The sequence below is a fragment of the Balaenoptera borealis genome (assembly GCF_965194805.1).
Source record: "Balaenoptera borealis genome assembly, chromosome: 12".
Taxonomy (NCBI): Eukaryota; Metazoa; Chordata; class Mammalia; order Artiodactyla; family Balaenopteridae; genus Balaenoptera; species Balaenoptera borealis.
This window is the reverse complement of record NC_138869.1, coordinates 94458430-94477557: the sequence shown is the minus strand read 5'-3', so window position 1 is coordinate 94477557 and position 19128 is coordinate 94458430. Positions and strand designations below refer to the sequence as shown.

The 19128-nt window shown below is 36.8% G+C and overlaps 1 protein-coding gene across 5 annotated transcripts in view; it reads left to right on the top strand.

Annotated features, from left to right (window-relative positions):
• Positions 1 to 14697, top strand: part of RNF144B (ring finger protein 144B) — an 867397-nt gene extending 852700 nt beyond the window's left edge. For all 5 annotated transcript variants that reach the window (XM_082346411.1, XM_082346412.1, XM_082346414.1 and 2 more), the window contains one exon: positions 3700 to 14697. In XM_082346411.1, the coding sequence (XP_082202537.1) occupies positions 12296 to 13357 (1062 nt within the window). In that variant the 5' untranslated portion in view covers positions 3700 to 12295 and the 3' untranslated portion in view covers positions 13358 to 14697. The remainder of the gene's footprint in view (positions 1 to 3699) is intronic.
• The last annotated feature ends 4431 nt before the right edge of the window (positions 14698 to 19128 follow it).

Here is a 19128-nt window from a genome sequence, read left to right as displayed (position 1 = left end):
TCCACTTCCTTGTGTTGTTAAAATGGGAATAAGAACAACACCTGTCTCTTAGGATTATTGTTAAAAGCAAATAAGGTCAAACATTTGAGATGTCCATCAGGTTGCCTGGCCCAGAGCAGTTGTTAAACATTGTTAGCTCATCATGAGCCCCTTGTCTAAAATTCTACCATCAGTCATTTTCTGCCACGATGCCCTGTGTTATTTCTTCAAAGTACGTATTATTATATGACATTCTCTTATTTATTTGTTTGTTTACTGATTTATTGATCTTTCTTCCCATAAGAATGAAAGTTCAAGCAGGCAGCGGCTCTGTTTTTATTGCAAATGCTTGCTTTTGCCCAGGGTCTGGAAAAACAGTGTTTAATCAATAATGAATAAATAATTAAAATATTTATTTCTCTAATAACTTTATTTTCTCAATTATATGGAAACTACAGAACTGTATTTTTAAAATCTCATCTTTGAACATTTGAGAAAAAATGCTTTGAGCATTTCAGTGAATTTTCTTCCTGGGTTTTCCTATGCATACACCAATTAGGTCATATTGTTCTTACAGTGCTGTATCCTGCTTTTTCCTCACTTAACTTTACAACCCATGTATTTTCCATATATTTCAAAACTCCTTTCTCATGGATTCAAAATATTATAGTATATGCTCACCTACTGACAGCTTAATTATTGTGTATGAAGTATTATACAATTTTTCCAGCAAACTACAAGTATAAGAATAGCATAATTTTAGTTATTTATTCAAAAATAATAATTAAATCTCTATTATATGCTAGGAATATGTAGAAGAACAAGAAAACATTGCCTTTGCCCTCATGGAGCTAACATTCTATGGAGAAGACACAGTTTATAACAATCTCTCAATTTCTTCTACCATAATAATGATAAGTTTTACAAAGGACATATATAAGGTTTTAAGAGTATAAAATCTGGGGGTGGGGAAGGTGCTATCAGAAAAAAATGAAGGGAAATGACATTCAAAGTGAGAGCTGATTGTTGATTAGAAATTGGGCCAGTGAAAAAAGAGGAAGGGTAATAAAGGGAGTGGAAGGAAGAGAATATTTGGACCTGAAGGAAAAACAGGAGTGAAGGCCTTGATGTGGAAATGAGCACTGGATGAAGAAAAACAAACAGTAGAAGATGGAGAGCATAGGAGAGTGAGGGTGCTACCTGTGTACCTGGGTCAATTTGATGTGTTCTACATACCTACATAACACCCAGAATAGTACCAGGTAGAGGTACTGAGAAATAAGTAACAAAGTATAAACTATAGATCCACAAAACGTGGAGCTCACATTCTGAGTTGTTTTCCTAGTAGTGATCATGTGCACTGACTCATCACCCAGCCCTTTGGTGACCAGAACATGTACGTACAAGCCTGATCCCCATGATCAATAGAGCTGCTCATGGTCATAGAACCAATCCCTTGTGTATTAATCCATGGGCTTAGCCTTAGGGATCCCAAGCTCTCATCAGCTAAACGAACCTATCTCAGTGAGATAGATGATAGATAGGTAGGTAGATAGATAGATAGATAGATAGATAGATAGATAGATAGATAGAATTGCTCTTTGTTGAGAGTAATTCTTACTCAAAATGGTGTCATCTCTTTGGCTATTTGTTTTTGGTAGATTTCAAAGAAAAGTGATGAATAGCCTCAAAATGTTTCTTAAAGCTTTGAGAAAGATGGAGTGTGAATTTTTTCCTTCATAAAACTACAGTTGTGCTAGTAAATAAAAATTGAATTTTATGGTGCAACTCTAGTGAACATTTATCACTTGGAAATTAAGATCAGTAGGAAAAATACTGAGAGGAAGGAGTCATGTAACATTTGTATTTGATACTTAGACATTGACAAACAAATTCCTCCAGAAAAAACTGACCTAGAAAGAAACATTAATTAAATTCATCTTTCCATCCATTCCTTGTGGGAATTATCCACATCAAAGCCACATGGAAAAATAGCAAATTCCAATTATTTTATGAATTACATCCTTTATTAAACAATATAAATCTGCACTGTTATAACACCAAGTAGTATATTCCTTTAATTATATCAGTTATCAAGGAGGACTTTCGAAAGAAACTGTTAATACATCCATCAAGCATTTATTAGAAATCTTGTATATGGAAATCATTACCTAGGCACTGATAGAAATACAAATATGAATAAGTCACAGTCTTTGCTTTCAAGGAATGACCACCATCTGCTATAGAATTGGTGGTTGTAGAAAAATGGTGGCTTTTTGTTTAATAGAATCCAACTTGAACATAATACAAAATAAAAATAATCCACTTTGAGTGTTTATGTGTGGTACTACAACAAGTTCTACTCAATGTTATCCTGTCATATGATTTAAATAAGGGGCAAACCTATATACCCAAGAATATGTGGTTTTTCATGGCTCCATGATACCCTTTCTATCTGACATGAAATCCCTCCAACAGAGTTCCTGAAAAAAGAAACAATAAGGACAGGGAGTAGAGTTAAGAAACCCAAGTTATAACTTACTTTTATAAAAAGCATTTGTTTGAAAAGATGACATTTAAGCTGCCTTTCACTCCAAGGTTACTGATGTCACTACAGTTAACAATGCTTAATTTATCCAATTAGTTCTGCAAGCCCATCTAGATCATCATTTTTGCCTCAAGACAAGAAGTAGAACTTTAAAGGTGCTGTGATGAATGCCTACAAAAGGGTATACCCAGGCTCTGAAAACACTTTTTAAAATTTTCTTACATTCTGACTGAGATACATGAAATCAAACTTTTAACTGACTTTCTTACTCAATTTTCATACCTATACTTATAAAGACAGCATGTAATACCTACACTATGAGATGTTATTATCCCTATTACAAAACTGGCGAAATTGAAATCCAGATACATATGTATTTCTAGTGATAGATGTGCATATACACATTTCTAATGATACATAGCTATATACTATGCATCTCTATCATTGGGGTACAAATCTTTTACCATGTTATGAAATTTGTTATAAATTCCCAGACAAATATTTTTGATCAAAACAGTTTATATCATGACAGATGGTCTATCCACTATGATACATTTAATAATCTGAGGCTTGTATTGGTACAGTAGATTATTTAATTTTATGTTCATTAGCAATAACTTTCATCACTGTGGTATCCCCATGGACTTGGAACAGATTGAAACTGAAAAAAAGTAGCACCTCATACCCCAGAAGTCCATATATTAGATAGCCAGGACTCCAGAGGTGTGGCTAGGGCAGCAGCATTCCACTTAATGGCTCTCAAAGAAGTTGTCATCATGGACTGTACATTTATTTTGATGTATTCAACTCAAACAGCAGGGAGGCAGCTTAAGAATATCTGCTTTTTGGCAAACTGTATAAAAGTCTTTTACCAGAAGGTCTGGAGACAGCAAGAGCAGTAGCAAGCAAGATGGTTACACTTCTGAACTTAATTTGAATTACTATTATTATAGTAAAATAAAATTTACCAAATGAACATTTAATGGTATTGGGGCAAGGGAAAGAAGCAAAGCTTTCATCAGTAAAATCTGGGACAGCTGCAGCCCTCACAAGATTCTCTCCTGTGAATTGTAAGGCTTTTATAACATGTGACCTTGTACTATTTAGAAAAAAAGCGAGTATTCCTCTAAGAGCCAAGATCTAAAACATAAAACACAATTGATGTTTCATAGAGTTTGGAGACGGTATAATGAACCTCTGAAGTTAGAAAATGATACCAATTCTGACCTTTAAGCCCTGGAATAGAATCTGGCGATGGATGAGATGTAAGTTTTCCAAAAAATTAACCTCAGCCTTCCCTTCAGTGTAAATATTAGGCATTAGTTCTGGGAATCTGTCTTTGCGTTGCAACTTTTCTCTCCTTATTTACTGTGTGCTAGATGTCTCTGAGGTGGGTCATGATGACATAGTAGAAGAGAAACATAAAAGTACCTATTTAATCGGCATCTACTATTTATTTGCCTTGCACCGTGCAAGCAACATCTGCTTACTGTCACAACACCCCTATGAGCTTGGCATTCCGCTGATTGGGGTGAGGAAACTGAGATAGAGAAGATGTAAGTAATTTGTGGAGCTGGGACATGATCTCTAGTTAGCTGATTCTCAGGCTCATGTTTAGTCACTGCACTGTACTAATTCGGAGACAATCTGTCACCTTCAGACTTACTTTTAGTTGTCCTTTGAATAATAACTAAAATGTCAGAAAACTAGTTTGGTGGCTGCTCTCCAAGTTAACTTAAAAAACAGCAGGCTGTACACAGTCCTTCTGTAGGGCACAGTGGAGCATAAAGAAGAAATATACAGTAGAACTCATAGGATAAGACATTATTGACAATTACAAGAGCTAAATAACAAAAAGAATAACTAACACTTGTGGAGACTTTTCTAACTGGCGCACACTCTCCTGGGCGTGTTAGATGTATTTTAACTCTTATAAGAACTCAGGAGGTAGGTAATATTATGATCTCTCTTTTTCTGATGAGGAGATCTTAATCTTATAGCACAATAAGAAAGTTTCTAAAGGTAGAATCTAAACTCCTGCCCAACAGGCTCTCCCAGAGTCTGGGATCTCCACACTCTGTTGCCTTAGAATAATGATTTGACTCGACTTTCTATCCAAAGGGATTGATTCTAGCTTTCCTTAAAAGTACAGAATACTACCAATATGTAGCTGCTTTGAACCTGTTTGAGGGGAAAGCAAATAGCTCAGAAAGGAGCCCACTCTTTCATTTCCTTAAAACATCAGAGCACAGTGTGCCATTACCAGCAGTATGGGGAAAAAATTGTTTAGGAGGACATTTACCACTTCCTGACCAGGATATGCCCTGAGGGATTCAATGTATATTCCTCTGCATATGAAATTTTATATAACAGGTTTTCTCATTAATTCTACCACTTTTCCTAATTCCTAGTTTTGGAGACAGATAAGGCTGCATTGTTTTCATTTTAATAGTTTTGATATGGCAATACATTTACATTATTCAAAAATAAAACAATTACAAAATACAGAAATATGTACAGTGAAATGTTTTCCTCCTAACTTTGATCCCCATTTCTCTCCCGCAGTCCTCAACCCACATTGCCTGACCCCAGGAAAGCACTGTCTACTATGTAGTCTTCCAGAGTTTCTTAATACATATGTAAGCAAATATGAATATGTATTATTTCTCTCTGTTTTTAGACAAAAGTTAGCATTCTATATACATTGTTCTGCACACTCCTTTTTTTCCAATTAATAATTTACTCGGAGATTTTTCTATATCAGTATATGGTTTCGCTCTCTCTCTGCTAGTGTCACTGCCTAGTGTCCCATTGTTTGGGTGATTATAATTTATCTAATCCCCAGTAAATTCTTGATGGACATTTGAATTGCTTCCAGTGTTTTACTGTTACAAATACTGATACACTGAATAACCTTGAATATATTTCATTGAACACATCTGCAGGTATATCTATAGGATCAATTCCCAAATTGAAAATGTGTCAAAAGTTACACAAATTTATAATTTTTAATAGATATTACCAAATTGCTGTCTGTAGCAACTGTACTATTTCAGGGCTTCCCAAGCTTTTTCTCATCATAACAGTCAAAGTGTATAAACTGGAAAAGATTTGAAGCCTTATAAAAGATTGCCTGTGGCCAAAGGGAATAAGCCTACTAGTTCTAACTGACCAGTATCTATCCTGCCGCCATAGGTCCGAGATCAGTATCTCCCAGCACCCGGGCTGGAAAGTTCTGTGGCTACATGTTTGTCAGCGGTGCATGATGGCTTCTTCCACTTAGCTTCACCATATGAAGAGTTATAAACTTTGGAATTTGAGTTAACCCAATAGGTTAAAATAATGGTATATCTATTTTCCATATGTTTCAGTGTTTTTATAAGCTTTTTGACTGTGAACTGTGCAATCTATTTTTTTTCTATTCAACTGTTTGTCTTTTATTATTGACTTTAAGAAGCTATTTGTATATTAAGAAAGAAATCTCTGTGCCTATGATACGAATTGCAACTATTTTCCCCCAATTTATATTTGTCTCTTGACTTTATTCATGGTATTTTGTTTTGTTGCTTTTGCTTGCAGAAGTTTCTTTTCTGTTTTCTTATGTTGTCTTTTCTTACGTTTGTTTGGATTTTGAGTTGTTGGTTAAAAAAGACTTACCCCACTTCAGATTTACAAATGAATTTTCCCACTTTTTCCTACTGTTTTTAAGACTTTACTTCTTCAAAAAAAATTCGATTTGGAATTGTTCCTGATGTTTCGTGTGAAATACAGATTCAACATTTCGTTTTACCCCAGACGGGTTATACTACACCACCATTTATTGAAAAATCCATCTTTGCCTTCACATTTGCTTTAATTTTTCTTCATGTGGGTTTGTACACTTTTTAAAAATATTTTTATTTTATTTATTTATTTATTTATTTATTTTATTTATTTATTTTGGCTGCATTGGGTCTTAGTTGCTACATGTGGGATCTTCGTTGAGGCATGCAGTATCTTCCATTGGGGCGCGTGTGCTTCTCTCTAGTTGTGGAGCACAGGCTCCAGGGTGCATGGGCTCTGTAGCTGTGGCATGCGGGCTCCATAGCGTGTGGGCTCTGTAGTTTTGCAGCACGTGGGCTCTCTCGTTGAGGCACAAGAGCTCAGTAGTTGTGGTGCATGGGCTTAGTTGCCCGACCAGGGATCAAACCCGCGTCCCCTGCATTGGAAGATGGATTATTTACCACTGGACCACCAGGGAAGTCACGGGTTTGTACACTTCTTTAAAGTTTATTTCTAGAGATATTGTTTTGCTTGTTTTTGCTGTTTTAAACGTTTTTCCCATTATGTGTTCTAACTGCTTGCTTTTTGTACATAATAAATTTATTGCTTTCTATTTATTAATGTTTATATCCTATTACTTCCCTGAATTATGTTACTCTTTGTAGTGTTTTAGTTGATTCTCTTGGATTTTCAAACGTGCCATCATGTCATTTCCACATAGTTAGTTTATAATGTTTATGCTTCTTGTTTTCCTCTGTCTTGTCTAACTGTGTTAACTAGTAATGCCAGTACTTTGTGGGAAAATAGAGGTGATGGTCTGCATTCTTGTCCTGATCTTGATTTTAATAGGAATGCCTCTAGTCTATCTCCACTGAGCCTGATGCTGACTTCTGGACTGAGATAAATATATGTTTACTGTGTGAAAAAGGTGTCCATCTATCCTTATTTAACTGACTGTGTTTGAAGAATGGCTCTTGTATTTTGCCAAATGACTTTTTATCATATATGAAAATGATCATAATTTTTCTCTAACATTATAAACTCTATATATTTCCTAATAATGAACCATCCTTGTACTTCTGGAATAAATTCCTCTGTCATAATTATTCTTTTTATATGCTTTTGGATTGCATTTGCTAACATTTTCTTTCTTTGGAATGGTTTTATAACTGAGATTTTTTTTATAACTGAGATTAATCTATAATTTTATTTGTGTATAAAACATCTTTGTCAAGTTTTATTATCAATTATATACCATTTTTTTCCCAAAAATAATGTTAAGGATATCTTTTGTCTACTATTATCTAGAAAAGTTGAAATAGCCTTGGTTTTATTTGCTTTTAAATTCCCCTGTGAAAGTGTCTAAACCTGCAGTTTTGCTGGGAATAACCTTTTGATCATTTTATCTTTTGCTTCTATTGAAATAGTTCTGTTTAGATTCTTATTTCTTGATGTCATTTAGTGTAAATCATATTTTCCTTAAAAAATCTATTTCATCCAAGTTTTTGAATTTAGTCTCTTAAGATTGTTTAGAGGTTGAGGAAGATGGCAGAAGAGTAAGACACGGAGATCACCTCCCTCACCACAGATACATCAGAAATACATCTACACGTGGAACAACTCCTACAGAACACCCACTGAACGCTGGCAGAAGACCTCAGACCTCCCAAAAGGCAAGAAACTCCCCACGTACCTGGGTAGGGCAAAAGAAAAAAAAAAAAACAGAGACAAAGAATAGGGACGGGACCTGCACCAGTGGGAGGGAGCCGTGAAGGAGGAAAGATTTCCACATACTAGGAAGCCCCTTCGTGGGCGGAGACTGCGGGTGGCAGAGGGGGGAAGCTTCGGAGCCACGGAGGAGAGCGCAGCCACAGGGGTGCGGAGGGCAAAGCGGAGAGATTCCCGCACAGAGCCTCCGCGCCGAGCAGCCCTCACCAGCCCGAGAGGCTTGTCTGCTCCCCTGCCAGGGCGGGCGGGGGCTGGGAGCTGAGGCTCGGGCTTCGGTTGAATCGCAGGGAGAGGACTGGGGTTGGCGGCGTGAACACAGCCTGAAGGGGCTAGTGCGCCACAGCTGGCTGGGAGGGAGTCCGGGAAAAGGTCTGCAGCTGCCGAAGAGGCAAGAGACTTTTTCTTCCCTCTTTGTTTCCTGCTGCGCAAGGAGAGGGGATTCAGAGCGCCGCCTAAACGAGCTCCAGAGACGGGCGCGAGCCGCAGCTATCAGCGCGGACCCCAGAGACGGGCATGAGACGCTAAGGCAGCTGCTGCCGCCACCAAGAAGCCTGTGTGTGAGCACAGGTCATTCTCCACACCTCCCCTCCCGGGAGCCTATGCAGCCTGCCACTGCCAGGGTCCCGTGACCCAGGGACAACTTCCCCGGGAGAACACACGGCGCCTCAGGCTGCTGCAACGTCACGCCGGCCGCTGCCACCGCAGGCTCGCCCCGCATCCGTACCCCTCCCTCCCCCCGGCCTGAGTGAGCCAGAGCCCCCGAAGCAGCTGCTCCTTTAACCCCATCCTGTCTGGGTGAAAAACAGACGCCTTCAGGCGACCTAAATGCAGAGGCAGGTCCAAATCCAAAGGTGAACCCCAGGAGCTGTGCGAACAAAGAAGAGGAACGGAAATCTCTCCCAGCAGCCTCAGGAGCAGCAGATTAAATCTCCACAATCAACTTGATGTACCTGCATCTGTGGAATACCTGAATAGACAACTAATCATCCCAAATTGAAGAGGTGGACTTCTTTGGGAGCAAGATTTATTATTTTTTCCCCTTTTCCTCATTTTGTGAGTGTGCATGTGTATGCTTCTGTGTGAGATTTTGTTTGTATAGCTCTGCTTTCACCATTTGTCCTAGGGTTCTGTCCGTCCGTTTTTTGTTTTTTTGTTTTCTTAATAATTATTTTTTATTTTGCTAACTTTATTTTATTTTATCCTCTTTCTTTCTTTCTTTCTTTTTTTTCTCCCTTTTATTCTGAGCCGTGTGGATGAAACGCTCTTGGTGCTCCAACGAGGAGTCAGTGCTGTGCCTCTGAGGTGAGAGAGCCAACTTCAGGACACTGGTCCACAAGAGACCTCCCAGCTCCACGTAATATCAAACAGTGAAAATCTCCCAGAGATCACTATCTCAACACCAAGACCCAGCTTCACTCAACGACCAGCAAGCTACAGTGCTGGACACCCTATGCCAAACAACTAGCAAGACAGGAACACAGCCTCATCCATTAGCAGAGAGGCTGCCTAAAATCATAATAAGGCCACAGACACCCCAAAACACACCACCAGACATGGACCTCCCCACCAGAAAGACAAGATCCAGCCTCATCCACCAGAACACAGGTACTAGTCCCCTCCACCAGGAAGCCTACACAACCCACTGAACCAACCTTAGCCACTGGGGGCAGACAACAAAAACAACAGGAACTACAAACCTGCAGTCTGCAAAAAGGAGACCCCAAACACAGTAAGATAAGCAAAATGAGAAGACAGAAAAACACACAGCAGATGAAGGACCAAGGTAAAAACCCACCAGACCTAACAAATGAAGAGGAAATGGGCAGTCTACCTGAAAAAGAATTCAGAATAATGATAGTAAAGATGATCCAAAATCTTGGAAATAGAATAGAGAAAATGCAAGAAGCATTTAACAAGGACCTAGAAGAACTAAAGAGGAAACAAGCAACAATGAACAACACAATAAATGAAATTAAAAATACTCTAGAAGGGATCAATAGCAGAATAACTGAGGCAGAAGAACGGATAAGTAACCTGGAAGATAAAATAGGGGAAATAACTACTGCAGAGCAGAATAAAGAAAAAAGAATGAAAAGAACTGAGGACAGTCTCAGAGACCTCTGGGACAACATTAAACGCACCAACATTTGAATTATAGGGATCCCAGAAGAAGAAGAGAAAAAGAAAGGGACTGAGAAAATATTTGAAGAGATTATAGTTGAAAACTTCCCTAATATGGGAAAGGAAATAGTTAATCAAGTCCAGGAAGCACAGAGAGTCCCATAAAGGATAAATCCAAGGAGAAACACGCCAAGACACATATTAATCAAACTATCAAAAATTAAATACAAAGAACAAATATTAAAAGCAGCAAGGGAAAAACAACAAATAACACAAAAGGGAATCCCCATAAGGTTAACAGCTGACCTTTTAGCAGAAACTCTGCAAGCCAGAAGGGACTGGCAGGACATATCTAAAGCAATGAAAGAGAAAAACCTACAACCAAGATTACTTTACCCAGCAAAGATCTCATTCAGATTTGATGAAGAAATTAAAACCTTTACAGACAAGCAAAAGCTGAGAGAGTTCAGCACCACCAAACCAGCTTTACAACAAATGCTAAAGGAACTTCTCTAGGCAAGAAACACAACAGAAGGAAAAGACCTACAATACCAAACCCAAAACAATTAAGAAAATGGAATAGGAACATACATATTGATAAGTACCTTAAATGTAAATGGATTAAATGCTTCCACCAAAAGACACAGACTGGCTGAATGGATACAAAAACAAGACCCATATATATGCTGTCTACAAGAGACCCACTTCAGACCTAGGAACACATACAGACTGAAAGTGAGGGGATGGAAAAAGATATTCCATGCAAATGGAAATAAAAGAAAGCTGGAGTAGCAATTCTCATATCACACAAAATAGACTTTAAAATAAAGACTATTACAAAAGACAAAGAAGGACACTACATAATGATCAAGGGAGCGATCCAAGAAGAAGATATAACAATTGTAAATATTTATGCACCCAAATAGGAGTACCTCAATACATAAGGCAAACAATAACAGCCATAAAAAGGGAAATGGACAGTAACACAATCATAGTAGGGAACTTTAACACCCCACTTCCACCAATGGACAGATCATCCAAAATGAAAATAAATAAGGAAACACAAGCTTTAAATGATACATTTAACAAGATGGACTCAATTGATATTTTTAGGACATTCCATCCAAAAACAACAGAATACACATTTTTCTCAAGTGCTCATGGAACATTCTCCAGGATAGATCATATCTTGGGTCACAAATCAAGCCTTGGTAAATTTAAGAAAATTGAAATCGTATCAAGTATCTTTTCTGACCACAACGCTATGAGACTAGATATCAATTACAGGAAAAGATCTGTAAAAAGTACAAACATATGGAGGCTAAACAATACACTACTTAATAGTGATCACTGAGGAAATCAAAAAATACCTAGAAACAAATGACAATGGAGACATGATGACACAAAACCTAGGGGATGCAGCAAAAGCAGTTCTAAGAGGGAAGTCTATAGCAATACAATCCTACCTTAAGAAACAGGAAATATCTCAAATAAACAACCTAACCTTGCACCTAAAGCAATTAGAGAAAGAAGAACCAAAAAAACCCCAAAGTTAGCAGAAGGAAAGAAATCATAAAGATCAGATCAGAAATAAATGAAAAAGAAATGAAGGAAACGATAGCAAAGATCAATAAAACTAAAAGCTGGTTCTTTGAGAAGATAAACAAAATTGATAAACCATTAGCCAGACTCATCAAGAAAAAAAGAGAGAAGACTCAAATCAATAGAATTAGAAATGAAAAAGGAGAAGTAACAACTGACACTGCAGAAATACAAAGGATCATGAGAGATTACTGCAGGCAACTCTATTTCAATAAAATGGACAACCTGGAAGGAATGGACAAATTCTTAGAAAAGCACAACCTTCCGAGACTGAACTAGGAAGAAATAGAAAATATAAACAGACCAATCACAAGCACTGAAATTGAAACTGTGATTAAAAATCTTCCAACAAACAAAAGTCCAGGACCAGATGGCTTCACAGGTGAATTCTATCAAACATTTAGAGAAGAGCTAACACCCATCCTTCTCAAACTCTTCCAAAATATAGCAGAGGGAGGAACACTCCCAAACTCATTCTATGAGGCCACCATCACCCTGATACCAAAACCAGACAAAGATTTCACAGAAAAAGAAAACTACAGGCCAATATCACTGATGAACATAGATGCAAAAATCCTCAACAAAATACTAGCAAACAGAATCCAACAGCACATTAAAAGGATCATACACCATGATCAAGTGGGGTTTATTCCAGGAATGCAAGGATTCTTCAATATATGCAAATCAATCAACGTGATACACCATATTAACAAATTGAAGGAGAAAAACCATATGATCATCTCAATAGATGCAGAGAGAGCTTTAGACAAAATTCAACACCCATTTATGATAAAAACCCTGCAGAAAGTAGGCATAGAGGGAACTTTCCTCAACTTAATAAAGGCCATATATGACAAACCCACAGCCAATATCATCCTCAGTGGTGAAAAACTGAAACCATTTCCACTAAGATCAGGAACAAGACAAGGTTGCCCACTCTCACCACTATTATTCAACATAGTTTTGGAAATTTTAGCCACCACAATCAGAGAAGAAAAAGAAATAAAAGGAATCCAAATCAGAAAAGAAGAAGTAAAGCTGTCACTGTTTGCAGATGACATGATACTCTACATAGAGAATCGTAAAGATGCCACCAGAAAACTACTAGAGCTAATCAATGAATTTAGTAAAGTAGCAGGATACAAAATTAATGCACAGAAATCTCTGGCATTCCTATACACTAATGATGAAAAATCTGAAAATGAAATTAAGAAAACACTCCCATTTACCATTGCAACAAAAAGAATAAAATATCTAGGAATAAACCTACCTAAGGAGACAAAAGACCTGTATGCAGAAAATTATAAGACACTGATGAAGGAAATTAAAGATGATACAAATAGATGGAGAGATATACCATGTTCTTGGATTGGAAGAATCAACATTGTGAAAATGACTCTACTACCCAAAGCAATCTACAGATTGAATGCAATCCCTATCAAACTACCACTGGCATTTTTCACAGAACTAGAACAAAAAATTTCACAATTTGTATGGAAACACAAAAGACCCCGAATAGCCAAAGCAATCTTGAGAATGAAAAATGGAGCTGGAGGAATCAGGCTCCCTGACTTCAAACTATACTACAAAGCTACAGTAATCAAGACAGTATCTTAGTGGCAGAAAAACAGAAATATAGAGCAGTGGAACAGGATAGAAAGCCCAGAGATAAACCCACGCCCATATCGGCACCTTATCTTTGATAAAGGAGGCAAGAATATACAGTGGAGAAAAGACAGCCTCTTCATTAAGTGGTGCTGGGCAAACTGGACAGGTACATGTAAAAGTATGAAATTAGAACACTCCCTAACACCATACACAAAAATAAACTCAAAATGGATTTAAGAGCTAAATGTAAGGCCAGACACTATCAAACTCTTAGAGGAAAACATAGGCAGAACACTCTATGACATGAATCACAGCAAGATTCTTTTTGACCCACCTCCTAGAGAAATGGAAATAAAGACAAAAATAAACAAATGGGACCTAATGAAACTTAAAGGCTTTTGCACAGCAAAGGAAACCATAAACAAGACCAAAAGACTACCCTCAGAATGGGAAAAAATATTTGCAAATGAAACAACTGCCAAAGGATTAATCACCAAGATTTACAAGCAGCTCATGCAGCTCAATAACAAAAAAACCAAACAACCCAATACAAAAATGGGCAGAAGACCTAAATAGATATTTCTCCAAAGAAGATATACAGATTGCCAACAAACACATGAAAGAATGCTCAACATCATTAATCATTAGAGAAATGCAAATCAAAACTACAATGAGATATCATCTCACACTGGTCAGAATGGCCATCATCAAAAAATCTACAAACAATAAATGCTGGAGAGGGTGTGGAGAGAAGGGAACACTCTTGCACTGTTGGTGGGAATGTAAATTGATACAGCCACTATGGAGAACAGGATGGAGGTTCCTTAAAAAACTACAAATAGAACTACCATACAACCCAGCAATCCCACTACTGGGCATATACCCAGAGAAAACCATAATTCATAAAGAGTCATGTACCAAAATGTTCATTGCAGCTCTATTTACAATAGCCAGGACATGTAAGCAACCTAAGTGTCCATCATTGGATGAATGGCTAAAGAAGATGTGGCACATATATACAATGGAATATTACTCAGCCATAAAAAGAAACGAAGTTGAGATATTTGTAGTGAGGTGGATGGACGTAGAGACTGTCATACAGAGTGAAGTAAGTCAGAAAGAGAAAAACAAACACTGTATGCTAACACATATATATGGACTCTAAGAAAAAAAAAAAAAGGTCATGAAGAACCTAGGGGTAAGACGGGAATAAAGACACAGACCTACTAGAGAATGGACTTGAGGATATGGGGAGGGAGAAGGGTAAGCTGTGACAAAGTGAGAGAGTGGGATGGACATATATACACTACCAAACGTAAAATAGATAGCTAGTGGGAAGCAGCCACATAACACAGGGAGATCAGCTTGGTGGTTTGTGACCACCTAGAGGGGTGAGATAAGGAGGGTGGGAGGGAGGGAGACGCAAGAGGGGAGAGATTTGGGAACATATGTATATGTATAACTGATTCACTTTGTTATAAAGCAGAAACTAACACACCATTGTAAAGCAATTATACTCCAATAAAGATGTTAAAAAAAAATAATAATAATAATAATAAATGTCTCTAAAAAAAGATTCTTTAATTTCCTTAGTTCCTGTGTGGCTAATTCTCCCTTTACTGTTTAGTTTTGTTTCTTTGTTTCTTTTTATTTGCAGTTTTCTCTTTCCTGATTAAGTTAGCTAATGATTTTCTGTTTTTCTAAACAACCAGATTTTGTCTTTGTAGATTAGATCTACTATTTTTCTAATTCACTAGCATTAGAAAACATAGGCCATAGGGTCTCTGTCACAATTAATCAACTCTGTCATTTTAACACAAAAGCAGCCCCAGGCAATATGTAGATGAATACGTATGCTTGTGGTCCAATAAAACATTTTTATGGATACTGAATTTTGAATTTCATACAATTTTCACATGTGAACTATTATTGTTCCTTTTTTTCCAACCATCACATAAGCTGTAAGCACCGTTATTATTTTGTATGCTGTACAAAAATAGGCATTGGACCAGATTTGGCCCATAAGCTGTGATTTGCTGGTCTCTACTCTACCTAATATATCTTTAGATACATATTTCTTTACATAGTATCTATCAGTTCCCTAATATGAATAATATTGACAATTTTCCTGTGTTTTCTTCCTATACCCTTCCTTCCTCCATCTTATTTTCTTTATCAAGATTTTCTTCCTCATTGTTTTACTTTGTATATTAAATAAGCCTATATTTCCGTTATGTGAGTTATGAGCATTGATAATCTTTGACCATGAGCTATCACAGAGGAGTTAAACCAAAAATGTACCCACCTTCTTTCCCCTCTCCAGTTTTTTTGATATGTAATATCTACATTGTCAGATGATGCAATAATTATTATTATTATTATTATTTGCCACATTCTACCAACATTTGTTCTATCCTCAATTTGGGGAGGGGGCAGTAATTAAACTCAATGCTGACCACCAGTTTTATTGTCATATATTTCCTACTCACCTCTGAGTTGGCTAAAGATTATCCTCTAGTATTTTCCTTAAAAGGAGCTTAGATTTTATATGTTTAAAACTTAAATCTTGAAGATAATTTTACCTGGTTATAAGATATGGGTCTCTTCCTTTCTTTTATTGAATACCTTTTATACATTGCTGTACTGACTTCTGACCTTGTTTGTGACTGTGGTGAAACCTGCAGACAGCCTGGTTGTTTTATTTTATCCTTATATACAGTATAATCTTTTTTCTTGATCACTAAAATGATCCTTTTGTTTAAATCTTGAAGTTTCAATAACATTATTAGCATTATTAACATTATTAGCATAGTTATGGTGTTGCTCGATCTGTTTCTTTGATCTGTTAGTATTCCCTAGTATGTTGTCCTCCCAATGTAAAAATTCAAGACATATTAATTTTGGAGATGTTTTCTTGAATTATTTCTTTAAAGATAAGTTATTTTCCATTTTGTTGCTTTTTTTTTTTTCAGAGATTCCAATTATATGTATGTTGGATTTTTTATTTTTGCTTATTTTCTGTATCTCATTTTATCTCTACCCTTTTTCAGTTGTTTTATTTTGTTATTTCTACTTCATTTTGTTTACTCTTCTCATTTCTATCATCTATTTCCTTTACTATATTTGCCATAGTGTATATCCTGGATAGAGCTCCTTGCATTTTCATCTTTATTTATGTGCTGATTTTGGTTTTTCTTCACATTTTCCTGAGTTCTACCAGTTCAACTTTTATCTCCTCCTGTTGTAATTCCCTCTCTTCTCTGAATTCTAGCTAGTGCTCTAAATTTATAAAGGGTACTGCTTAATTTTTTTACTTATTGGTAAATTTTGAGGTCAAATATTTAGTCTCTGTGTCACCATTTTTCTTGTGAGTATTCATTTTGGAGTGAGTTTTGATGCTGTTTTTCACATTAGTTTTCATGTAAGAATTTTGTATGGTTGCTGTGCTGGTTCTTTTCATATTATTTGTCATCGAATGAGTTGGATTTTCTTGGATTAGTATCTCTACAGAGTTGGTAGGAAAGAGAGGAAGATGCTGCCAGAGTAACCATTGAATTTTTACTACCTAAAGGATCTTTATTTGCTGCCACAAAGATAGAGAGTTCTCTATACAAGTATGGCTCAACTGTGTGTGAATGTGTTATACCCTAATCCCTCTGATTCTCTGAGTCAAACTGTGAAGGGTGGGGTTCTGTCAAAAGCTTGTTGACTGCAGTTCCAGCAGAGTATTTTTCCAAAAAAGATTATAAATTTTAAATTCAAGGTGAACCCCTTGCCTTCAAGAACTATAATTTTGCTGTTATCCTCCGAGCTCTACTTCTGTTGGGCCCCTTCTCACTCTTGATGTTTCATATTTTCACTGCCTCCCAAGAGAATTCTAACAATTTTTTACAATTCCAAAATCCCTTGCTTTTTTTGGATTATATCTGTCTTCTAGGTTTGATAAAAATTAGAGCTCTAGAGGATTTTTGCTATTGTTCTTCTGTTGCTATTGTATGATGTCCAGGAGCAAAGAGGAAATATAATGACTTTCTCAGCCATATTTATACAGGGATTCTATAACGTTGTGCTTTGAAAGAGTTAAGCAAGAAAGGGAACCTATGTCTAGCTTCCAACAGATGGAATATAAACTCTAAAAAGCGAATACAAAACTGTGATGAGACCATGAAAATTTGAAATCTCCAAGAATAATCCTAGAGTAAAAATAAAGAATCAGCATAAATTACAGAAGCTGTAAGAACCACGGGAATTCAGATAAAGATAAAATTGAGTGTCGACAGGAGCAATGATTGAAGGGGTTATATGGGAACAGAGATTAGAAGGATTCATTGGAGGCTTGAGCAAAGTTCACTTGTGTTCTTCCCTATAACTTTGGTCTAAGAACTTTGGAAAATTCGTTCTCACTTACCATTCTGTGTTACTGGTTGCTTTACATCTACTTCATGATATCTCAACCTGTGAAGAAAATGGAAAGAGACAGAACTAGTTTAGGGGGAGGAAGAAGGTTTCAGAATAAAAAAATATATATTTTCTCTCTAAGTCCCCAGAGTCTATGCCAGTTCCCCAGAACCAAGCCAGGCTCCCAGAGGCATTCTGGACCATGGGTTCTTGGCACAGACAAAATTTCCAAAAGACAGAAGTGCCTTTGAGCCATATCCTGGAGCCTGAAACCAAGCCAAAACAGCTTGGACAGTGAGAGAAGTGAAGCAGCTTCAGAACATTTTGTGTCACATATTTGTTTCTGGCCTCTTTGCTTTATAATCTTTTTAAAAATTATATTTTCCTCCTGGATATTTTAGTCTGTTTTTATTAGTCATTTCAAGGAGGATCATATAAAGGCTTAGGGAAGGCTGGACCCTCATTCCTCTCCATGGCCTCTGGTGCAGCACTCTGCCTTTGCTCTCTCCACCACTGTTTACTTATAAGCTTGATTTTGGCAGCCAGTAAGTTTATTTTACATTTTACTGAAGTGTGAGGGGAAATACTGATAGAAAAACTAAACAAAATCCCTCATGAAATGGTATCACCAAATGAGCAAAGTACCTGAAAAAGTCAAACATCCGGGTGCCCAGAACTCAAAGGCTGATTTTTCTTCCCTATAAGGCACCCTCAGAACCTCTTTCTGTGCTGGCTGGTGATAAGATCATCTGAAAATTAATCACTAGTGGAGAGAGAGCTGTATTCACTGTCAACCTACCCTGCAAGTATGAGTCCCTGCCTCCCCAAGTTTCTTGTCTGTATCACCATAAGCTTTTCAGAACAGGGTGCACAAACTTCTTTGTTGTTGCTTTAAAGGAATGGGAATGCTAGATCTTCTATCTAATTAAAGTGTAATTTTTCCTACTACTGCCTCAGCTATTGGTGATTATTGAAAAATAACATAAAATAATTTCTCCCCTATATATAATCATGTATCTCACCATAAACATATATTTTTTTAAAAGGAAAATTACAGTGGCCATATGTAAAACTAAAAGTTTTAGAAGTTCAGAAAACATAATTGTACATGATTTTTCACAGCAATTCTGTAAGAGTAGACATTAAGTGGATATGGGGGTAATATATCTATATATCTATATCTGTATATCTATACCTCCAAACAAACATGTCTCTCATTAAATATGTGAATGGTTGAATGATATACATCACCATAATCATTTTGGAGTAATATGGCAATTTCAAACAGGAGAAGAATATAACTTATAAGAGCAAACACAACATTAGCCTAAAAGGGTTATTCCCAAAGGATGTAAGAAAGGATATTATTTGTTAAATGTGTT